Raw genomic sequence first — 25,685 nt, 5'->3', positions numbered from 1 at the left:
GAGTGAAGTGGGTTTTAGCCCACGAAAGCTTATGCCCAAATAAATGTGTTAGTCTAAAGGTGCCACAAGTACTTCTCATTGTTTTTGCTGATCCAGACTAACACGGCTACCACTCTAAAACAGGTTTTAATTTAAAGACGTGTTTCTTTGGGTTGTAGCAAACTATTAGCTACAGTAGTAGTGATGCTAAACAACTTGGTGCCAACCTGCCATTGGAAAATCATCCATGTGATAGACATAGGTGTATGCTGTAATGATACAAAAATACCCCTTATTCCTTTAAGCATATAGCTTTTTGATGGCAGATGTGAGTTGAATGTAACTTACACTGTGTGTGTGTGTGTGTGTGTGTGAGATAGATAGATAGATCGATCTGACAGAAGAACTTTCTATGGAAACTTCCAATATAATGCTTTTTGATTTGCCTCCCTTTGATAATGCGGCTGTTGTAATAGAAGTCTTGGCTTTGGGAGCAAAGAGTAGAAAGGGAAAAATGCGCCCTCTTTTCCTTCCCATTCACTCTCTGGAGTTTGTTCTGGCTGTTAATTGTCATAGTTTTCTCCTTATATAACTTTCTGTGGGGATAGTCTGTAGAAGGATATTCCTGTTCAGTTCTGTGAGACCAGAGGTAACGTTTAAACATGTCACCAAGGAAATTTTATTCTAAATTGAATTTTTATATATTTCCCTTAGTTTTGAAGATATTTCTTCTAATTTTATGTGATTTACTGATGCTACTTGTAACATCCAATGATTTTTTTAGGCAGATGAAAGGGGTGTGTGTGTGTGTACTTTTAAGTAGTTGTGAGTTTCCCATGAAAATTGCTGTGGCCTACAGCTTTGGGGTTCTGTGGATTTATATTCCCATCTTCTGTGTTAAGTTTCTCATTTCCTATTCACTATCCAAGACATGTAAAGTTTTTAGATGTTACTTTTCCATGACACAAGTACTTGAGGTTAATACAAATCTTAGTTTATGTATTTGCGTAGATGAGGATACAATGAGATCAGATTTATGCTGTGCTTCCCTTCAGTTGTGAAAAGTGTTGTGGAAAGAAATCCACTTCTGAAAACTCATAGCTGTTAACATAATTCCTTAGTTGGTCAACCGTGTTTTTAGAGAGACAAGGTGGGTGAGGTAATTTTATTTTTTTTATGTTTGTGTCCGTCCAACTTCTTCTGGTGAGAGACACAAACTTTGCAACTTACACAGAGCTCTGCTTCAGGTCTGTGTAAGCTCAAAGCTTGTCTATCTGACTAACAGACACTGGTGCAATAAAAGAGATTACCTCATCTCTCTAATATCTTGGAACCAATGCCTCTACAACAGTGCATGCCACCTTGTTTTTAGTCTCTTTAGGTACTGCAAGTCAAGTACCTTTTCTGAAGTACATCACATGCTTTTGCTGAAGTTAGACCAACAGGATCCCAGTTATAAACAAAGCTTGCCTCTGGTAAATAATCTTAATGATAACACCAATCTCTAACCTTAGGCCTACAGTTGCCACAGGGAAAAAACATTACGGGTAGCTCTGCCCTCCCTGGTATATTATATTACAATAATGTGGTATGATTAACAGCTAATCATAACTTAAATGCATAATGCCCTGGGATAGGTTCCTGCCTGATATTCAAGCACATAACAGTGTAACTTTAACTTGAACTTTTTCCTAACAGAGATTTTAACACTATTTCACAAAAGGAAGAATTTCTTAATTTCTGAATCTATGTTACAGAATGATTAGTATAATGGTGACTATTGTGTCTGACCATGTTGTGATCCCCTTCCACTGAACATATTGGGAATTCCTGGGCATTTTCACATAGCTTTGAGTTGTACAGTTTTACCTCACAAGAGGTGCAGTGAATGAGGCCAGGGCTTCTGTGGACTTTTATTCAATGTGAACCTTGACTAAATTTTTTCACTAGGCAGCTATCTTACCACTGCACATGTGAATGCAGGCTGTGCACCACTCTGGATATTAGTTTAAAAGGTCTTAGACATATACCAAATGTATATTGGTAGTATATTGAAGTGTGGTGTGTGGGGTTTTTTTTGTTTTTGTTTTGTCAATCTCCTAAATAAAACCTGTCTTCCTCCGGAACATTCAGAGGCAGTTCTCCTCACTTAAGCCCACTTCCCTTCCAAATTTTAGCTTCCTACTTCCAGCTTCTTTTGGCACTAAGGCTGTTCTAAAAAATGTGAAGCATAAAGTGGAGAAGAGCATTTTCCCACTCTTCTGTACTGAAAAATGATGGAACTGTTATGGCATTTAAATAAGTAAGCTTCAGCCACAGGCCAGAACTAGAAAACTTCAGACCAGTAGCTAGAAATTGCAGAAAATATTTTCTGAAAACAGTAAGAATGGAAATGACTTGGTACCCTAATCTGTAAGATTCTCTCCTGTTATAAGTATCAGAGGGGTAGCCATGTTAGTCAGGATCTGTAAAAAGTGACAGTGTCCTGTGGCAGTTTATAGATTAACAGACGTATTGGAGCATAAACTTTGGTGGGTAAATACCCACTTTGTCAGATGCATCTCCAATACGTCCGTTAGTCTATAAAGTGCCACAGGACTCTGTCTCCTGTTATAAGTGTCTGTCTGTCTAATCCTTATTTATGTAGTTAAATTAAAGCACCTCCTAAATAACAAAGATTATGTTAAAAGTCCTCAGATGCTGGAGCTTTGACAGCTCATATGGTGCAACAGCATCTTAATACACTGAATCGGTTGGGTTCCCCCCCCCCCACATAAACTGTTGTGAGGGAATAGAGCAAATGTTCTTAAATAGGAGCATAAAGAAATTCTCTGCAGCTGATGTGATTGGTAACTTTGGGAGTCTTATGTTGTGATTGTAACCACTAGATAATTCTCATGGTAACGTTTATAACTTGATCTTGAAAATAATATATTTTGCGGGGGGGGGGGGGGGAAATATATACAAGGAAACTCTGGAAGGTTGACTCTGTATCCTGTGACCTTTTTAAATAACAAAAGGATTAGGTTTTCCTCAGGAATGATATATTGGGGTAAGGGGAGAGGATGGATGGATAACTGCTGCTTAGAGTACAAATGAGGGATGAGTAGTATTTAAAGCTGTCTCACTGTCAAGTTAAATAGAACCAGTAGAATGAGGGGGTGTGTGTGTGTGTGTGTACGCGCCTTCAGGGAAGGGGATATGGGTGGTCCTCTCCTCCCTTCCCCCCCACCCCGCCTTAACTGGGGTATGTCAGAGTTCCAGTCAAACTCCTCAGTGGTATAGTTGGAATGTAGCAACATCTTACAGCTGACCATGCTAGATTCAGTTCACCAAGTGAAAAATAATAGTTGCTGTATTTCTGCATTAAATTAATATATGGAATAACAGTAGTGAACATGTGGTGGTGTTGAAAAATCATGAGTCATACTCTCAAATCATGACTTAAAAATAAAATTTAAAAAGGTTCTCCTTGCTTGTCTTCTGATTTCTGAGCCTTTAGTGTACATGTGGGTGGTGGTTTTTGAAGCTTTAGTTTTCTCTACAACTGCAAGGATTAGAACAGGGGTAGGCGACCTATGGCACGGGTGCCGAAGGCGGCACGCAAGCTGATTTTCAGTGGCACTCACGCTGCTTGGGTCCTGGCCACTGGTCTGGGGGCTCTGCATTTTAATTTAATTTTAAATGAAGCTTCTTAAACATTTTAAAAACCTTATGTTACATATAACAATAGGTTAGTTATATATTATAGACTTGTAGAAAGAGACCTTCTAAAAACCTTAATGTATTACTGTCACGTGAAACCTTAAATTAGAGTGAATAAATGAAGACTCGGCACAACACTTCTGAAAGGTTGCCGACCCTGGATTAGAAACTTTTAAGGAAGCCTCACAGCTGAGGTTCTCATGTGTCATATTGTTCTTGAAGCCCCAGCTTTCGGAGTCAAATGATTACACCATAAAATCACAGAATTTGGCAGTACTGGTGTAGACATCAGTTTTAAATATTGCAATTGGATCTTCAGAATCTTAATCTCTCCATTACTTGTTTCTGGGCTCCCGTTACTCCCCCAAGATAGAACCTGCAAAATAAAGGGCTATGTAACCTGTTGAGTGTATGGGTATCAATGATGAACTCTCAATTCTCAAATGTACAGCCAGGGGGAGAGATGGGAGTTCTATTTAAAGTCTATTTTAGGGCTTTCCTGTGGTGCCCATCACTGTAGCAACAAAGCACTTGAATATTCCATTATGACATAAAAAGCTGGACAAACAAATTTAGTGAATGAAAAAATTTCCAAGGGATTGAGAACTATTTGTTCTAGGTCAGAGTGTATGGGTCTGAGTGAGGTGAACTCTAAACTTTACTTATTTGTATGCTGGTATTTAGGTAATAAGCAAGTTTAAAATAATGTTCTCTCACTACAATCCAATCCAAAAATCTAATTCTGTTTCTATAAGGTTGTTTTTTTTTAAATATATTCCTCGTCCCTCATGTATACGTCTCAGCTATGTTCAAGTTCATATTTTGATGGCTGTTATTGATCTGGCACCACCCGCTGTTAGGATCCTGGTGCAAGCATCCTAAATTGATAGACCATCATGCCTCTGCTGTGATGAGTGGCAGTTGCTTGCTCATAACACCTGTTATCTCTTCTCAACTTAAAATAAACACTCCTTATCTTCATTTCATGGATGTTAGCCCTATTGGTTTCCTCTTTCCATTCCTCATCCCCCAAACACACTTTCATGAGGTAGTAACCTATCCATCCCACTGCAAAAAAGTTGTCATAATAAACATCAGCTTTCATATTTAAAAAAAAAATTGTTTCTAGCCATCTTCCTTGCTGAAAGTATTCAAAATGTAAACTGAAGTTACAGTTCAAAGTCTGTCAAAACCTTTTTCCTTATGTGAGCCTGGCTAGCTCAGTTGGTAGAGCCTCAGACTTTTAATCTGAGGGTCCCAGGTTCAAGTTCCTGGTTAGGCAAAAGAACACTTCCCCCTATGATATCCCCCAAGAATTTCAGAAGACATCTCTTGAGGACTCTCCTTAACTTCAGTTTTGGGCGGAGGGATAGCTCAGTGGGTTGAGCATTGGCTTGCTAAATCCAGGGTTGTGAGTTCAATCCTTGAGGGGGGCCATTTAGGGGTCTGGGGCAAAAATCTGTCTGGGGATTGGTCCTGCTTTGAGCTGGGGGTTGGACTAGATGACCTTCTGAGGTCCCTTCCAACCCTGATATTCTATGAAAATCATTAGTCTGTCCATCACTCTTTATAACTGACTGTTTATTTATAATAAAGGGTAATTTTTTTGTACTAAGCCATGTTTTTATTACTATGACCATCACTTCAGATACGTCTATACTGCACGCTCTTTTTGGCAATGTGGGAATTTAAGCTATGCACTAAGAGTGCTACATTAATGTTGAATATAGCTGGAAAAATGAAATAGCCATGCCTACAACTGGCAGTAAAAACACACTAGTAGGGTTACCCATAAATTTAGCAGTGTGGAATAAAGTAAATTAAATTAGATTCAGCTGGTTTTCTTATCTGCCACATGAGAGTAGTGCACCAGTATCAACTATTAAACAAATTCCTTTTAATAATTTTAAGGTCTGAAGCACACAAGCTGGACAAGCCTAAAGACAATCAGTTAGTCCTTAAATTGACTTGGATAAAGATATTGTGGAAATATCTAAGGATGGAAGCCTTTATCACATGATGGAATATGTAAATATTCCTTAAATGTTGGGACTTTTTAGTAATGGTTTCTGCAGGGGAATAGAGTTCAGTAGATGCTGCACTCTTTTGTAGCTGTGGCAACAATATCATGTAATGTTGAGATCCAGTGCTTGTCTTCAGTACCCATAGTCAGCTGCAGCCCCTCACCCCCAATGCACTGATCCCTCTCTGTAGATTTGGAAGCAGATCTGAAGATGCAAGTAAACAATTTAAAAAAAAATCTATTCTTTGCCCACACCTCTGATTTTAAAAAAATAAAATAAAATAAATCAGTTTTGTAACTGGTAGGCTTTCCGGATCACTCTGGATTACATGCATTTTTCATGTCTCGACTGAAGACCACTGGTAGCTATGTGGGGAAACTACACTACCTGCTTGCATCACAATTGGCTAAATGTTACTCTCAGTCCTGTTTTTTTAATACCTAATTCTCCCATTAATGGAATGAAACAAAAGCTTTTTTCTTCTTTAGTTAGATATATCTTTTGACTCTTACGCATGGGCTAGGTTCCTTCGCTGTTGTCTGAGAACTCTTGTTAAAATTTCATGCTAGAGCAGTGTTAAACACTAGTAGAATAGGGGCCACTGATTAAAAAAAAATCTTATAATTATTATTATCTAGAGTTCTTGCCACTTTCACTAATACCAAGAGGAGATTTCTGGAAGAGCATGGCTCATTTAATTCTCTCTGCCCCCCCCCCCCCAAAAAAAAAGCTATGGGTGGATAGACTTACTCCTCCATATGTTATGGGGTAAATACCAGGGAGGGTGAAGGGTTATTTTAAGCTAAAGGACAGTGATGGCACAACAACAAATGGATACCAAGTGGCCAAGGACAAAATCAAGCTGGAAATTACTGTAGAAGGTTTCTAATCAGCAGTAGGGTGAGGCTCTGGAACAGCCTCCCAATAGGAGTTGTGGGGCAAACAACTTAATTAGTTTTAAAGGAGAACTTGACATATTGGAGTCATGTTTTTTTTTTTTTTTTACAGTGGGATTGCTTGTGATGGTAGGGGTCTGGGCTCAACAGCGCTGGGGATCAGTTTTGGTTCATGTCTTACATTACCAAAAGCTAATTCTTCAGGGTTTCAGCTGGACACTTGCAGGGGTCATGAAGGGATCACCTCACTCCCCCAAAACTCTGTGTGTGTGTGTGTGTGTGTATATGAGATTTCCTTCCTCTGAAGCATCAGAGATGGCCATGGCTAGAGATAGGGCATTGGGCAGCAAGGGCTAGGGCTCTGAGGTGGCACCGAGCATTTTCTCTCTGAGGTGATTGGTTGGCTGATTCTTACTCACAGGCTCAGGGTCTAATGGATGGCCATATGTTGGGTCAGGAAGGAATTTTGCCCTAGGTCAGACTGGCAGTGACCTCAGGGTTTTTCATCTTCCTTTGCAATGTGTGGGTGCAGGTCACTTGCCAGGATTGTGTGGGTACATCTCATTTAATCATTTCCTTGCCATTGGAGGGTCCTCAGGCACTGGTGTACCTCAGTTCCTACTGTTTTCTGTCTGTGGCATGTATAGTCTAGTCTCCTGTGGGCTGTAATACTTGGGTCTAATTTCAATTACTGGGTTTAGTGTGCAGGTGCTGGGTTGTGTTGGTCACCTGTGGTATACAGGAAGTCAGACTAGATGAAGTGGTCATCTCTTCTGGCCTTAAACTCTGACTATAAGGTTAAGAAAAACATTGGCTGAGACTTTATCTTGCTCTTTCCCATCTTAATTCCAACATAATTTTAGCAGATTTCAGGCTAGAATTATGAATTAGAGTTTTAGACCATCTAGCTAATATGATGCTGGTTACTGCAGAATGAAAATTACATTTTGATGCTTGGCTCTTGTTTTCATCTGGCCCTTCAAAATCCCTTTTTAAAAATAAAGTTGTTTGAAAACAACTATTGTTGAGTTTGAACTCTTCCTTACGCTGTTAAGATATCTTAATCAACCACCATAAATCATGCACTGATTTATTGAATGTGAAAATCTGTTTTTCTCTTGCTAAGACCAGAGTACAATTTTGTATTTTCCCAGCAAAAGGATCTCAGCAGCTGGTTTAGATTGTATGGGGTTATTCTGTCCTTGCCTTGTTTTTTATCATGAAGATTTAATTAATGTAAATCAAAGAACGTGGTGGCATTACACAAAGAACTTGGTGCTTTATTCAATTGAAGTTTGAAGATAATTTCTTCCAGGATCTGTGTCTTCAAGAAATTCTGCATAATATAGTCTTTGCTTATACGAAACAATTTCAGAGGACTTCTAGAGGGGTACAGTAGAATCTCAGAGTTATGAACACCTCGGGAATGGAGGTTGTTCGTATCTCTGAAATGTTTAACTCTGAACAAACATTATGGTTCTTACAGTTGACTTGATACAGCTTTGAAATTTTACTGTGCAGAAGAGAAATTCTGCGTTCCCTTTATTTTTTTAGCAGTTTAAGTTTAACACAGTACTGTACTTGAATTTTTTTTTGTCTTGGCTGCTTCTATTCTAAATGAGGTTGGTTGATCACTTAACTCTGAGGTTCTACTGTAATTTGCGATTTATTTAAGGCAATTTTATATCTAAGCTCCAGACACAAACCTCTGAAGAATAACTCAAATGAGAAGGCAATATTTAATAGCCCAATATAGTACTCTTTCCCGCTCAGGCTACTCTTGATACTTTTGAAATCAGTGAAGAGTAAGGTTTAAATTGAATGTATGGCTCTAGTTCTGGATTACCAGGCACCCAGAATTCACCAGCTGACATGCTCAGTAGGACTCTACCTCAAACATGAGTGGAAGCCATGATGCCATGCTCTCATACCTCTTTATGAAGTGGGGCACCCTCCCTCCCCAATAGGACCTCTTTGCTACTCATGAGAACCTCAATTGCTCTAAGGGAGGACTCAAGGCAATTCTCTCCTCTTCCCCTGAACAGGCAACCTCTGCTATGCCTCTTTTTTTCCCGCCCCCCCATTTTCTGCTGCAGCTGCAGCACAGCTGATTAAAAAGAGGAGAGAGCCACGTCATACTCCCATACCCATGGCACCATCATCAGTTCGGTTTTCACGGACCTCCTCAGACTCTCTGCCTGCCCACCATGCTGCTTCTGCTCACACAAGATTGGGAGAGGCTTTGTCATCCCAATCCAGGCCCTCTTCATCTCATAGCCTGGTATTTGGATGGGCGTCAGGGGTGCTCTACTCTGGTTCAACAAATGCTTACCTAAAGCAGGAGAGAATTCACTAGATCCTGCTATTGAACTAAATGGACACATTTCATAGCAGGGGTCGGCAACCTTTCAGAAGTGGTGTGCCGAGTCTTCATTTATTCACTCTAATTTAAGGGTTTCGCATGCTGGTAATACATTCTAATCTTTTTTAGAAGGTCTCTCTCTACAAGTCTATATATTATATAACTAAACTAGTATTTTATTGTAAAATAAACAAGGTTTTCAAAATGTTTAAGAAGCTTCATTTAAAATTGTTGATCTTACACTGCCAGCCTGCTGCTGGCCTGGGGTTCTGTTAGCCCACTGCCTAGGTGGAGTGGGGCCTGCAGCCAGAACCTCAGACCGGCAGCAGGCTGTGCGGGGCCAGCGGTCAGGACCCCAGACCAGCAGTGGGCTGAGCGGCTCAGCCCGCTGCCGCTCAGTGGTTCCATCCACCAGCTCCTGCCAGCCGGGATCCCAGCTGCCGGACCCTCTCACCCCACTGCCAGTCTGGGGTCCCGGCCATACTCACATACCTACCTTCTCCCTGGTTCTGGCCTATTTTCTTCCTCTCTCTGCACTAAGCTGAGGGTGCACTGAGCACAGGGCTGGGGGTGAAGGGTCTGGCCAGGAGCTAGAATGAGGGAGGGGGCTCAGGGTTGGGGCAGGAGGTTTGGGTGTGGGGGCACTTACCTGGGCAGCTCCCATTACCTGTGAGGGGTGCAGTTGGTCCTGTTTGGTGCTCAGGGTGGGGATGTGCGGGGTACATGGGATGTCAGGGGGCTAGGGGGTGCAAGAGTCAGGTCTGGGGGCATGCAAAGGGGGTGCAGGTATCAGGGCGGTGGGGGCTGGGTATGTGTGAGTGTGCCAGAGTCAGGGCTGGGGTTCTGGTGGGGGTGTATGAAGTAGTCAAAGAGCTGAGTGCGTATGAGGGAGGTAGAGGACAGAGGGCTGTGTGTGTGTGTGGGGGGGGGGTCAGGGCAGAGGGCTGGATGACTGCCCCCCTCAGAACCTCTAACCCCCCCACTCCTTGTCCCCTGCCCGCCCCTCCTGGGACCCCTGCCCCTATCTAAGCCTCCCTGCTCCTTGTCCCCTGACTGCCCTGACCCTTATCCACACCCCTGGCCCCAGACAGAACCCCTGGACTCCCATGCCTATCCAACCACTCCCTGCCCCCTGCCAGGACCCCCAGAACGCCAGACCCATACAACCTCCACCCCGCTCCCTGCCTGCCCCAACCCCTCTCCACACCCCTGCCTCCTGACAGCCCCCACCAGAACTCCCAACCCCCAGCTCCATATCCCCTGACCACCCCTCCAGAGACCCCCACCTAACTGCCCCCCTAGGACCTCCTTGCTCCTTGACTGCCCTGACCCCTATCCACCTCCCTCCCCTTCCCCCCGCTCCCTGACTGCTCTCTCCAGAGACTCCCGCCCCTAGCCACCCCCATCGGGATCCCACCCCTTATCCAACCCACCCTGCTCCCTGTCCCCTGTCTGCCCTCACCCCTTATCCAAAGCCCCCCCGGCCCTGGACCCCTTACCGTGAGGCTCCAAGCAGAGCCAGATACGCTGCCCCGCAGGAGTGCGCAGCCCCAGCCCCCGAAGCGCTGCGCGTGTGGTGGCAGGGCTCCAGAGAAGGCGGGCGAAGGTAGGGGAGGGGCCGGCGGCTTGCTGCGTTTGGCTGGATGCTCTGGCCCGGGAGCACGGACCCTGCGGCTTGCCATGCAGGCAGGAATTTTAATGGCACACGGGAGTCCCGGCAGGCCACAGTGTGCCATTAAAAATTGGCTCGCGTGCTGTCTTTGGCATGTGTGCCATAGGTTGCCGATCCCTGCTTCATAGCATGGGCCCACCGCGTGCCATTAAAAATTGGCTCGCGTGCTGTCTTTGGCATGTGTGCCATAGGTTGCCGATCCCTGCTTCATAGCATGGGCCCGCCGCCGCCACCACCACCACTCACTGAACAAGGTGTCTATTCCAGTCGTCCTCAACTGCCTTATCACCCTCAAGATGTTGGCCTGACCCTCAGTTCTATTCTATTGCATCTGGCAGAACTCTGTCTTTCTGTCTCCCATGGACCTCTGTGTTGATGCATCCCACCACTATCTGCTTGATGAAAGATCTACTCAACAGTTTTCCACCAGTACTGATGCCCACACCACCATGGAATCTTAATCTCGTTCTCTTCACCCTAATGAAGCCACTCTTTGAGCAACATGCTCACTCTCCCATCTCTTGATGAAAGCAACTTTGATAGCAATTATCTTGACCAGACGAGTCAGTGAATTTTCAGCCATGATGGCAGACTCTTCCCTTACACAATGCTAGCCAAGGACAAGATATCCTTATGGCTGAACCCTAAATTCATCTCAAGAGTGGTGTCTGAGTTCCATCTAAATCAGTGCATACACCTGCTAGTTTTCTTCCCCAAACCACACCCTTTCCTTACTAACAAAGCCTTGTGCTCCCTTGACATCCGTCGTGCACTGGCATTCCACAGGACTCAACCCTATCTTGCATCACCGAAGCTATTTGTGGCCATAGCTGAGAAATCCAGTGGTGAAGCCCTCTCATCCCAACGAATCTCTGGGTGCATCTGTGAATGCTAAAATGAATGCATCATACCTCCATCTGTTAGAATCACAGTGCACTCAACACAAGCCTGTGATGATTTCAGTCACATGGACCCCCTTGGGACTGTCACCTGATGTGCTGAAATTACCTCTGAGCCCATTTTCCCTGATGGCTTGGGATCCTAGAACCCTGCATTGTTGAGCCAGACAGTGCTAGTATGCTTCAACACAGACCCAGGTCTGACCATGCCCCCAAAGCTGCAGGCTTTAACAGGTAACCTGCTGAGTGGTTTTAAATCTCTAGCACCCAGACATCCAGTTCCCAATGGGATCCAAACTATTAATAAATCCATTTTACTCTGTATAAGCTTTATACAGGGTAAACTCATGAATTGTCCACCCTCCATACCAGTGATAGAGGTGCACAGCTGTTTGCTCTCCCAGGTATTAATCACTTACTCTGGGTTTGTTAATAAAATCACTTTTGTTTATTAAGTATAAAAAGTAGGCTTTAAATGGTTTCAAGTAATACCAGACAGAACAAAAGTTACCAAGCAAAATAAAACAATCTGCAAGTCTAAACCTAATACATTTAGAAACTGCTTACAAATAAAATCTCACCCTCACAGATGTTCCAATAAGTTTCTTTCACAGACTAGACTCCTTCATAGTCTGGGCCCAATCCTTTTCCCCTGGTACAGAGCCACTTACAACCAATTGTCCTGGTTAATGGGAGCCATCAGGATTCCAAACCACCATTAATGGCCCACACTTTGCATAGCTACAATAGGACTTCAGAGTAATACTTCATATTTCTAGCTTCAGATACAAGAATGATACATTCATAGATAGGATGAACACACTCAGATTATAAGCTTTGTAATGACACATTACAAGAGACCTTTTACATAAAGCTTATTCTAGTTACATGATATTTACACTCATAAGCATAGTTCCATAAACATATGGAGTGCAACATCATAGAGCCTAAGCCACCACATTGGCCTCACTGGACTTCACATGTCCACGACACACTATGCCATCACACAAGCAGCAGACACTGCTGTGGGTCAGGCCATACTGCAGGCTGCACTTCCAGTGTCATGCATGCACCCACCTCCATGCTGGTAACTGTTTGCGAGTCAACCACGTGTGGAATACACATAGTAACCTCCTCCTCTTGAGTGATGGTCCCTTACCTGTAACTGGAGGTTCTTTGAGATGCATGGTGCCTATTTGTATTCCATTAACTGCCCTCCATCCTCTCTGCTTCGGACTGGATTCCATTATGGTAAGAGACTGGAGAGGCATTGACCCACAATGCCTCTTATACACTCAGCGCTGGAAGAACAAGGAGACACGTGTGGGTCAAAGGACTCTGCTAAGAGACACTTATGGACTCAGGCACATGTCACCCATGTGCACCCACATGTAGAATACAGATAGGGACCACACATCTCAAAGAACCTCCAGTGATAGGTAAGTAACCTCCTCCTCTGTACTGTATGTGATTCCATTAATGCAAAGCTGAAATTAAGTACTTATTCTTTTAAAAACAAAAAACCAACCCAGTCACTGATGTCAACAAAAAAATCCATGTTGGCATTATAGCCTTATTTCTCAGCTACCTCTTCCTCATGCATGAATACAAACATTGTACAGAAGGTATTGACTCTCAGTCCCATGTCTGCTTCACCTCTCCATCCATCATTTTCCTTGTTTGTCAAAATGCAACTAATATGTCTTTAATATAGGCAACCAGCAACAATTCCAATAGCTGTTTAAAAAAGTCTCTTTTAAACTGCAATCCTGTTATTTCATTGATATCCACAATTGATTAATTTGGAGATTGACTAATTTAGCACAGCTCAGTAGTAGATTTGTATTTGATACACTATTTACCATTTTTTTAATCAAATACAAATCTACTACTGAGCTGTGCTAAATTAGTCAAACAAGGCTTCTCATTAAGACTTTCCAGTCAAAAAAAATGGGGTGCAAGTTACACCTAGTTACCCAGGTCAAATATCCAAGGAGAATGGAGTAGAAACATCTGGAGTAGAGTACCTGTGGTGTGTTGGGATGGAGTGTCTGGGAGCTTGGGTAGGTCAGAACGGGGGTGGAGGAGGAAGAAAAGTGGGTTGTGGTCCTGGGAGTAATATTCATCATCTTACCATTGAATCTGGCTGTCAAGTCTGGTGTAGACAAGGCCTTATCTAACTGCAATAGCTTATGCTTCAGCTGTTTGTGTTGAACTAATTGAAACAAATGATTCAGTGCATCTATGCTGTATATGTGCTAGTATGGAGGTTATGCAAAATTTAAAGTTATTTAGCCAGTCATAAACAGATTCTACAGCTATGCCATGTAGAGGAACAACTTGCCCTTTTGTTTGGGTCTTAAAACCCAGAGATTTTAAATTTCTGGCATGGTACAGCTTGCTTTGCCATATATTATAAAGATGCAAGAAATAACCATGCATTTCTGTCAAAGCTTGAATTACTGTAGTGATGGTCTTTTTTTTTTTTTGTTGATCTGTTGCCTCTTTCTTCACAGTTCACTGAGAGGGAGTGCCAATTAAATTGGAGAAGTTAGTTCCATTCACGGCAAAATATGCCTCAATGCTGATAAGTCTACTGTGGATGCAGCTTTGCTGGAGGCAGGCATGACCATATTTCAAGCACTACAGGGGTTTGTGGTCACTGGGGCATGGGCCATGGATACCATCTGTGATTTCATAATGGTGTTACAAAGTTAGAGTTTTCCTCATTTAGGGATTCTCTAGGCACTGCTGTTGATTCCATGTCTCAATCAACTGTCCCACCAATCCATGCTTATGGGGGGCTTTTTTAAGAGCTCTTTACCATGACAACTTAGCAGGGGTGAGGAGAATACAACCTCTCACTAGGCAGTCGTGTGAATTCAGTTACCTATTGGTCTTGCTCTGGCACCCAGCATGCATTGCTGGGACACCCTCCTGGTGGTTGTGGTTTTTTTTTTTTTTTTTTTGAGTGGGAGGGTGAAGAACTTTCAAAACTTTGAGCAGAAAGTAGCTGTCTGTACTAAGAATGAGCTACTATTTGGATTAGCATCCATATGAGCAATATGTTGTAGAAATGGCTTAGCTTCCTGGGAAATGCCAGGAAAATTAATTTGGACTTTTCATAACTCTTCATAGTGTAGAATCTATCTCAAAACCACCCACGAACCATTGTTTCAAGGAGCTGGGTTGGCAGTTGCAGAATAATTCCCCTAAGAGCAATGCTATGACCACACCTACCACACATCCACATGTAGCCCTACAGTAAAACTACACCTGAAATATGTACCATTGCTACTAGTGCAGTTCCTTTAATTGGCAATATTACAGTCATCTGTTAAAGAGGCAGGTTCTAAGAAATAGATCTGTCTGTAAAGAGTCACTTTAGCTATCCTGAGTTAAAGCAGTGCCATTATACATTGCCTAAAGCTTCCTTCAAACTGCCTTAAAATCTTTTTATTTTTTTTTAAAGCTAGTAGAGTGCTGTTTCTAGGTTGTTCACCCATTTAATTGCATAAGATTATTGCTTTTGTTTTATATACAGCTTGTCATTTTTAAAAACTGTTTATTTTTCCTTAGGTTGGTGTTCGGGATGTTGTACCCTGCTTATTATTCTTACAAAGCTGTGAAGACAAAAAATGTGAAGGAATATGTAAGTCCCACTTCTTTGTTTGTCCAATTAAACATAATGCTTCGGTTGAAACTTAGTGGATGTAAATTTTACCAAGTTATTCAGTTTAACATATAGTCACATGAAAGCATGACACAACTTTAATATATCTTCATAAATATTAGGTACAAAAATTATATGACTAACATCATGATAGATGCCGTGACAAAATTCCTCCTCTACCTTGGTGGGTCCTGCGCTTATTGGCAGATTTTCACACCTCAGTGATCTTCCCCTCTGGTGGAACCCACAGTCTGGGTCAACTCCTCTTGTATCTGATCAGGAGTTAGGAGGTTTGGGGGGGGGAACTTGGGCCCACCCTCTACTCTGGGTTCAGCCCAGGGCCCTGTGGATTGCACCTGTCTATAGTGCCTCCTGTAACAGCTGCATGACAGCTGCAACTCCCTGGGCTACTTCCCCATGGCCTCCTCCAAACACCGTCTTTATTCTCACCACAGGACCTTCTTCCTGGTGTCTGATAACGCTTGTACTCCTTAGTCCTCCAGCAGCCCACCCTCTCACTCTCACCTTGTGCCTCTTGCTCCCAGCTCCTCACATGCCCCCCACAAAATGAAGTGTGCTCCTTTTTAAACCCAGGTGCCCTGATTAGCCTGCCTTGATTGGCTGCAGGTGTTCTAATCAGCCTGTCTGCCTGAATTGGTTCTAGCAGGTTCCTGATTACTCTAGTGCAGCCCCTGCTCTGGTCACTCAGGGAACAGAAAACTACTCATCCAGTGACCAGTATATTTGCCCTCTTCCAGACTCCTGTACCACACTGGTCTGGGTCTGTCACAATGCTTATGAATATTTAGCTAATTTAGAAATGAAGTTAAGGTTTCCATATAAATCACACAACTTAACACACAAAATTATGGTATATGAAGAACAACATAAAATGTGTTCATATGTACCATAGTCAAGCTATGTCCCTGGTTTCGCCAACTTAGTTACATGACTGCGTTTGTGAGTAGTCTCATTGACACTTAAGTGTAGTTGTGTGTAGAGTTATTCAGGTGGATAAGTGTTTGCAGGATTGGGGCCTGATGTTGTAAAATGCTTAGCCTTAGTCAGGAAACTCAAACTGCCTACAAGACCACCGTAAGTCTACCTAAGTTACGCTATTCCAGCTAAGTAAATGTAGCTGAAGTCGACGTAGCTTAGGTCAATTTACTGTGGTGTCTACACTGTACTGGGTTGCTGGGAGATGCTCTCCCATTGACTTACCTTACTCTTCTTGTTCATGGTGGAGTACTGGGGTCAACTGGAGAGCAATTTGTGGTCGATTTGGTGGGTCTTCACTAGACCTGCTAAATCAACCATGGTGCATTGATCGCCAGAGTGTCGATCTGGCGGTAGTGTAGACATAGCCTTTGTGATCTTAACTATGCTGCCTTAATGAAACATTAAGTATTCTTAGCATCTTTCTTTGTTTTGTAGGGGGAAAGGTTGGTGCTACTTAAGTTTTCAAGTAGAACCATGCTTTACCACCTTACTCAACAAATCTTTCCCTTTGGTATTGTCAGTCATGTCATGTTTTCTGACTTTCATGAGGTTTTTATAGCTTTTTCCTATTGTTAGGGCTTCTGAAACAGAACAGTCAAGACTGAGCAGATTTCTACTCCATTTTATGTGAACATAATTGTTTTTGCTCCACAACTGCCTGTGCTGTGAAAATCTTGTGAAGACAATGAGGTTGCAAATATCAAAGGCGTTCATTAGCCCCACAGAAATATTACTATTTGTATTATGCATAAAATAAGATGTCCTACCAATCATTTTAGGTGTCCTTAATAGTTAAGAAAACAATTATAGTAATGACAGTTATTACAGTTTCTTTAGTCAACATAATTCTACAATGGCCAGGAAAAATAAAGCTAAGTCTCCCTCCTGCAGATCTCCCTTTTCCCAAAAGTATAGCTGGGGTTTGCAACAAATCAGTGGTGTCTCAAGCAGTTTCTAGGCCAGCTAGCATTTCAAAACCAACACCTTACGTTCCACTCAGAAACTGGACATCAGGCAATGCAGATGATAGGTCATGGATTTAACACACTGCAATAGTCCAGTCTCAGTGACAGGCATGAATGACAATAGCAGGGTCTGCATGCAAAGAAATAATTGCATCTTTCTGGTCTTGAATGGACAAAGGGTGTGCTAGGCATTGCTGCTAGCTAATCAAGTAGCACTTGGGAGTCTTAAGACTCTATCACCTATAAACTCAGAAAATGAAATATGGAACCACTAGGGATGTAAATAGCGTATAAAACACAGCTCACCCACATTTTACATGAGACGCTGCTGCTGGCCCCCTGGACGTTGGGGCGACAGCGGAACTGAAACCAATAAGCATCGAGCTTATTGGTTAACCAGTTAAACTTTTACATCCCTAGGAACCACACCATCCAAGGTGCAGATATTCTCTGTCAAGCTGTCAGACACTGTCTCCAGAGAGTGACTAGCAACCTCAGGACACGTTAAGAAGCAGAGCACAAACCCCAAATTGGTTGAGAGTTGTATATTTATATTTCACCAACCAATTATCAAGACATGAGAGGTAATTCTTCCATGCTGCTCAGCACTGATAAGGCCTTAGCTGAAGTATTCTGTCCTGTTCTGGGCACCACACCTTCCAGTAAGTTCCACTCCTTTCCCCAGAAGTCCGGAAAAGAGCAGTTAAAATGATTAAAGGTCTAGAAAACATGATCCATGATGAAAGATTCGAAAAAACTTGACTTTGTTCTGGAGAAGAGAGATTTGGGTGGGGGGGAGGAGATAAGTTAAGTGTGTGAAAGGTTGTTATAAAAAAGAGGGGGATAAACTGCTCTCTTATCCACTGAGGAGAGGATGAGAAGTGATGGGCTTAAATTGCAGCAAGGGAGATTTAGGAAGCTTTTTCTTAATGTCTAACTCAGGGATCGGCAATCTTTAGCACGCGGCCCACCAGGGTAAGCCCCCCCGGCAGGCCGGGACAGTTTGTTTACCTGCTGCATCTGCAGGTTCGGCCGATCGCAGCTCCCACTGGCCACGGTTTGCCGATCCAGGCCAATGGGGGCTGCAGGAAGTAGCACGGGCAGAGGGATGTGATGGCTGCCGCTTCCCACAGCCCCCATTGGCCTGGAGCGGTGAACTGCAGCCAGCGGGAGCTGCGATCGGCCGAACCTGCAGATGCAGCAGGTAAACAAACCAGACCGGCCTGCCAGGGGGCGTACCTTGGCGGGCTGCATGCCAAAGGTTGCCGATCCCTGGTATAACTTAACTGGAAGGGCAGATAAGCAATGGAACAAATTACCTAGGGAAGTTGTGGGATCTCTGCCTAACCTCCTCTTAAAAACCTGTAATTACAAACACCTGTCAGGAATGGTAGGTAATATTTAATCCTCCCTCAGTGCAGGGGAGTTCAGTTGTCTGTTTCTGTGAAAATAGCCCAATGATGCTTTAGTCGTGTTTCAAAGTAGAAGTATACATTAAAGTGCCACCAACATCAAAACTTAGTTTAAGGAATTTTTAGTGTTTTTTAAAGTAGGGCTGTCGGTTTAATCACAGGTAACTCACACAATTAACTCAAAATTAATCATGATTGATTGCAGTTTTAATCGCACTGTTAAACAATAGAATACCAATTTAAATATTTTTGGATGGTTTTTCTACATTTTCAAATATATTGATTTAAATTACAACACTAAAGTTTACAGTGCTCATTTTTATTAAATATTTGTACTGTTAAAAATTCACCTCATACAAGTACTGTAATGCAACCTCTTTAGCGTGGAAGTGCAACTTACAAATGTAGATTTTTATTTATTTTTTTAATATTTTTTTGTTACATAACTACACTCAAACAAAACAGGGTAAAACTTTAGAGCCTATAAGTCCACTCAGTCCTACTTCTTGTTCAGCCAATTGCTAGGACAAACGAGTTTGTTTACATTTATGGAAGATAATGCTGCCTGCTTCTTATTTTCAGTGTCATCTGAACAGGCATTAGCATGGGACTTTTGTTGCCAGTATTGCCAGATATGCTATACATTCGTATGCCCCTTCATGCTTCGGCCACCAATCCAGAGGACATGCTTCCATGCTGATGACTCATTTAAAAAAATGCGTTAATCAAATTTTGACTGAACTCCTTGAGGGAGAATAGTATGTCTCCTGCTCTATTTTTCCTGTATTCTGCCATGTATTTTGTTTTGTAGGAGTCTCAGATGACCCAGCACATACTCGTTTTAAGAACACTTTCACTGCAGATTTGACAAAACACGAAGGTACCAATGTGAGATTTCTAAAGATAGCTACAGCACTTGACCCAAAGTTTAAAAATCTGGAGTGCCTTCCAAAAGCTGAGGGATGAGGTGTGGAGCATGCTTTCAGAAGTCTTAAAAGAGCAACACTCCAATGCAGAAATTACAGAACCCGAAGCATTATCTCCTGCAACCATAAACAAACTTGTTTGTCTGAGTGCGTGGCTGAACAAGAAGTAGGACTGAATGGACTTGTAGGCTCTAAATTTTTACATTTTGTTTTTGAATGCAGTTGTTTTTTGTACATAATTCTACATTTGTAAGTTCAACTTTCTTGATAAAGAGATTGCACTACAGTCCTTGTATTAGGTGAATTTAAAAGTAATATTTCTTGCAGCATGAATATTTGTAATAAAAATAAAGTGAGCACTGTACATCTTGTGTTCTGTGCTGTAATTGAAATCAATGTATTAAAATATAGAAAACATCCAAAAATATTTAAATAAATGGTAGCAGTGGTGATTAATCACAATTTTTTTAAATCGCTTGACAGCCCTAATTTAAACCTGATCTTGTTTTCTCTGGCCAGTTTTTGTGGTTTGAAATTCACATTTCCCGCTAAGCTTTTTCTCCCCATTGCTGATGTGTAACTCTCCAAATAGGTGACATTGACTACCCCGGGGAAACAGTAAAGCTGACTAGACAAAAGTGATGTCAGATTTGCAGTTGTGGTAATCTTGTAAACAGTAGGTTAAAAAAATTTCAGGCATAAATGCGATTTGGAGGTATTCCTTAAATACTGATTGCATTTAAGGGGATTAGTTAGGCATTAAGGAAACACCTAGTTAAGGTGTAATGAGGTGTGGTTTCCCAGTGTTGCAGCCCCTAGGATTCTTGCATGCCAGTTTTCTGCTGGGTTAGGATAACTGGGGCTCCATGTTGATTGACAGTCTGATGGCTGCCTCTACAGTGGAGGTGAAAATTATCTTTAATTAAAATTTTGTAGAGTATGGCAGCAGGGGGTGCTGGCACCCTGAAAAGGGGCCGTCTTCCATTTGAAATAAATAGGTAGTGTATTTTGGAGTGAAACTTAATGGTGTGTACATGGTTAAATAAATTAATCCTTAGATCAGTAGTTTTTTAAATGATGGTGTCTAGGCTAATTCTTCACTCTGGCACTTCGAGTGCAGAAGGTTGGGCCCACAAGGATTTTAAAAATTAATACTGGCCACTCCAGGCTTGTATTAATTTCCCAAGGTTACAGCTTTTCTCTGACCTTGGATTGGTAGATGCTGCCACCACCCAAGTGCAGAACCCCTTTGAGAGCCAAGGAAGGCACACTTGGAAATTCCTTTCTGTGGGGTACCCTCAAGCCCAGTGGTCCCCAGCCTTTTCGTCTGGTGGGCACCAGACAAAGGACTGTGGCGGCGGTCGAGCATCCGCCGAAATGCTGCCGAATTTCGGCGGACGCTCAACCACCGGCCAGAACGCAGGTGCATTTAGATGCCCCCCTGGGCGCCATGGTGCCTGCAGGCACCGCGTTGGGGACCTCTGCGTAAGCCCGTTCACCCTCCCTCGGAGGAAGAACTGAGAGAGGATGGCGGGGGGTGGGGGAGGGAAATCAGCTGTTGCTACCAGCTAATTAAACAGTACGTGCACAAACCTCTTAAGATACACAAATCCAATTCTGTTATTTAAAAAGGTAATTAAAAAAAAAAGAAAAAAGAAAATATCTGAACTCAGGCTATTGCTTGATTTTAAAAGAGCAACTACAAGGACTAAGCACCAAGAATATTTTCCTTGAGGTCCAGCTTAAAGGTTACAAGCAAAACAAAAGCACTGGCGGTTAACACAGAGGAATCCACAAGGCATAAAGAAATAGTAGAAGACGTGATTAGGTTTATCCCTTCTAAGAGGGATTTTATAGCTTCTGGATGGCTGTGTGTTCATAAAAGGGAGCTCCTGCCATCCCCCCTCCCGCTTCATTTATCACAGATGGTCTGTATATGGCTGGCTGCATGGTGTCCTGACCGTTTCTTATATTTTGAAGAGGAGCTAGCCTAAAAGCCTTAAGTGGGGTCTGCTGCCACATAAGTAGAGAGGAAAATGGTAGCAGCTATTCTGAGACAGAGCCAATAATGAGAGTGCAGCTACCTGCAGAGGAATATGTAGGAGAGCTGTGGAGATGGGATTGAAGCAGTGGGACTCTTTACCCAAGAGAGCAAGGGGAGAAGAGGATCAAGTGGCTGTCTAGGCAGCATGTACAAGGAGAAGAGGACTGGGTAGTGTGAGACAAGGGGGTGGGGGTTCAGGTAGCATAGGAGGGAACAGAACAGATAAGAGGGGAAATAAAATGCCATGCTGTACTAGATAGTGTAATTAACTGTACTGCAATTAAACATCTAAAAATACATACTGTATATACTTGTTCATCAGCCTGTTTGTTTATAAGCCACCCCCCTCCCCCGAAGCTGGATAGGTGAAAATACCCAAAAACTGTACGACCCTTTCATAAGATGACCCTATATTTCAGGGGCTCCTGGCTTGTCAGGGTAAGCCACTGGCGGGTCGGGACTTTTTTTTTTTTTAACTGGAGCGTCTGCAGGCATGGAGCCCCTCTGCTCTCTGTGGCCGCAGTTCACTGTTCCCAGCCAATGGGAGCTGCAGGAAGTGGCCACAGGGAGCTGAGGGGCCCCAGGCCTGCAGATGCTCCAGGTAAACAAAACGACAATGTGTTAGATATTGAATTCAATGATTCCATAAAGTTTAAAATCATCCAATTTTAGTGTAGACCAGTTTATAAGCCGACCCCTGCTCTTTGTGTCACTTTTTACCAAATATATTCGGCTTATGAACGAGTATATACAGTAATTTTCTTACTACTCTTCCATGTAAGCAATTTTTGTAATTACCAGAGAGATGATATGCAGTTGTAATCAGGAGGGGAGCAGGTCTTCGGGAGGGTGGCATAGCCTAGTGGTTTGCGCATTGACCTACTAAACCCAGGGTTGTGAGTTCGGCCCTTGAGGGGGCCACCTAGGGAGCTGGGGCAAAGATCTGTCTGGGGATTGGGTCCTGCTTTGAGCAGGGGGCTGGACTAGATGACCTCCTGAGGTCCCTTCCAATCCTGATAGTTTATGATTCTATGACTCTTCTGTATTCTAAATTGTTTTAAAAAAAAAAAAAAAAAAAACCTGCTGACTTTTTTTCCTTTGGATGCTTGGGTTTGATTTTTGAGCTTGACTGACTGAAGTCAAGAGAGCAATTGCAAGATTTATTTTGCTATTCTAACTAAGCCATTATTTAATTAGTGTTGCTGTCTTTGCTTAAACTAATTGTCCAATGCTAATATGGCGAGAGAACCAATTGTAAAGTATAGTATCTGTGAATATTGCTGTTTTTTTTCTGATAATTAGGTTCCAGATATTTAGCTGCATTTGGATTTACTCAGTAGCATTCAAAGAGAAAATGGATGGTTGTAAAAACTCAAAGGGTTTTGAATAAATGCATTCTTCCAGGAATTACTGAAGTGTGCCTAGCTTTGCTGTACCTTATGCAGGTCACTTAGATGAATGGTGATTACATATCTGGATCTAAATTACTAATGAAGATCCTTTCAGATCGATGAAATTTGTGAATACTTAATAAATCACTTTGTGAATCAGTACAGCTTTAATAAAGTATCTGTTTTAATATGCAAAGCCTAAAAAAACCAGGTATCATAGCTTTTTAGATTTGTCATGTAGTTGAACCAGGGCAATTGAAATAATAGCTAAGTAATGCCAAATAATATTGAATTCCATTTTATATTTTAGTGTTTTTATGGCAAAGTCCAGGTAGCGTTTCTTTATTTAATGTTCAGTGCATAAAATGTTTAATGAAAATACTGCTATTGGGTAAATATCTGCATCATTAGAGTGAGATCATATCTATACTACTTCCCATTTAGTTGATTTAGATCCACAAATATTTTATGAAATGATATTGCTTTGTAGCAGCGTGGAGCAGTTTATATCAATATAATTTGTCGCTTCATTTAAAATAAAGGTTTAAATCATCTCAAATTAGCTTTGACCGTTTGACAACTCTTTTGCTTCTGCTATTTTAGATTAAAACCTTTAAAGCCTTAAACTAGAAATGTGGTGTATATGCATTTTTTGTTTACATACAAGCTGAAGTATTCACAATAATACTGAAACTTGTGCTCCTAAGTCATTCTGGAGCCTAAGTTCCAATGACTTCAAACTACAAATCCTGATGAAGTATAAATCTGGCTTTCCTAACTTGTGGAAGTACAATGTTAAGGTGGTGGTAGTTGCAAATATAGCATGAAGTATTTGCTTAGCAATTGCATTTGAGTTTGTTGTGTTACCACAGTAAGGATGTTAACGAAGCCCTACACTTATCTTTCATTGCAGATGTGAATTTGAAGCATAACGCTTACTAAATTATCACTTCAGATTTACATTTTTTTCTTGACACCTGAATCACTCGTGTAGGAAAAATCCCATATTTGAGCTCTTAAACATCCGTTTAGGACCCTAACTGAACACTTCTATTTCTAAACATTTCAGAGGGGTGTGTGTGTGTGTGTGTTTGTATGAAATGTTCAAAATAGCTCTAATGTATCGAAAGTCTAAATGTTTTGTTAACACTGAAGCAGTTTTGTTTAGAAGTGACAAACTTTATTCCTCTGAAATTTTTAATAACTTTTTTAGCCCCTCAAGCTACAAACACATATGTGCTTAACTTTACTCACAGCTATATCTACATAATCTTGGTAATAAAAATCTTGTTTACTTTAACTAGTTATTCTTTTTTTTATCTGCCTAATTTAAGAGCAGACTACTCTTTGCTTGTGTCAATCAGTGCTATAGATGTTTTAAGTATTACTTTTACTGACAACTTGCAGAATAGGCCTTCCACAAATTAGGGCAGTGATTCTCAAACTGTTGTACTGGTGACCCCTTTCACATAGCCTCTGAGTGCAACTCCCCCCCCTTTATAAATTTTAAAACACTTGTTTATATATTTAACACCATTATAAATGCTGGAGGCAAAGCAGGGTTTGGGGTGGAGGCTGTCAGCTTGTGACACCCCCCCCCATGTAATCTCACAACCCCCCCCGAGGAGTCACAATCCCCAGTTTGAGAACCTCTGAATTTGGGTCTTTGGCTTTATGCTGCCATATAAACCTAAAAATTAAGTATAGTTATGTAGTTTTAAGAGTGACTTGTAAACTGGCACTGGTAGACTGCGTTCTGTACTGAAAATGAGGCCTTATTGCAGAGGAGAGAATTCCTATGTCTGGAAATTATGTAACTGGCTTCCAACACATAACCAAATCCCTTGTCTTTCCTTACTGGGAATAAATTGGGTTTAAAAAAAATCCACAAAATTCATAGAATTTAGAGATGTGATTTTAATGAAATGGTCAGTGAAGTCTAAATCTTGGGTGACCAGATAGCAAGTGTAAAAAAATCAGGACTGGGGATGGGGGATAATAGGTGCCTATATAAGAAAAAGACCCCCAAATCAGGACTTTCCCTATAAAATTGGGACATCTATTCACTCTGTCTAAACCTGACATGAGCACTATGGAGTTCAATAGTGAATTAATATATTTTGGTTGCAAATTGAGAATGGGACATCAGAACTGTCTCTCCATGTGCTAGTAAGCATCATAGTGACTCTGAAGTGTCATATCTATGCCAGTCACTTGGTCCTTAACTTTTTTTGATCCCTGCTATTTATATCATAGTTCCTTGAAGTCATTCTATTTTACAAAATGTAGATCTCTTCACTCAATTACTTTGAGAAAACGATGGTTGTTCAAGCAGATATTAATCATTTTGGACTAGCACAGTCCTTGTTGGATCTGTTCTTGCTTGCCCGTTTACAAAGATAAACCTGTTTGAATTAACAGGAGGTATTAATATTGTGGGGAGTTCTGGATTCTGCTGTCTCTAAGCTGCCATAACTTACCTAGGCAAGTGCAGGAGTCCAGGTTGTGGTGTGCAGGAGGAGGAAGGTATGTAAAGTCTTTCAGTTGAGGAATTCTCACCACTGAGAGATTTGAAATGTTGAGAGAAATTTGTTTTACAAACTATGCCTTAAACCCTTGTCTGCTTGGCTGGTAAAGTTCTTCATCTATTGTTGATGCCGATCATGAATGTCTTCCTTAAAGTTAGAGACTATTGCCTTGAAGGAAAGCAGTTCAGTAACATATCACATCTTACATTT

At 41.9% G+C, this 25,685-nt stretch overlaps 1 protein-coding gene across 6 annotated transcripts in view; it reads left to right on the top strand.

Annotated features, from left to right (window-relative positions):
* The window catches only part of REEP3 (receptor accessory protein 3), a 63,442-nt gene that overhangs the window by 10,465 nt on the left and 27,292 nt on the right, over positions 1–25,685 (top strand). For 3 of the 6 annotated variants that reach the window (XR_005583115.1, XM_039482627.1, XM_039482624.1), the window contains exons 2-3: positions 14,054–14,156; positions 15,117–15,189. Coding sequence is in view for 5 of the 6 variants with exons in the window: in XM_039482627.1 (XP_039338561.1) it covers positions 14,119–14,156; positions 15,117–15,189 (111 nt within the window). In the remaining variant the exon portion in view is untranslated. The other 3 variants (XM_039482628.1, XM_039482625.1, XM_039482626.1) reach the window with 2 other exon arrangements.

Source organism: Mauremys reevesii, linkage group 7, assembly GCF_016161935.1.
Source record: "Mauremys reevesii isolate NIE-2019 linkage group 7, ASM1616193v1, whole genome shotgun sequence".
Classification (NCBI taxonomy): domain Eukaryota; kingdom Metazoa; phylum Chordata; order Testudines; family Geoemydidae; genus Mauremys; species Mauremys reevesii.
Note: the sequence above shows the minus strand (reverse complement) of the source record. Positions and strands in the feature narration are given on the sequence as shown.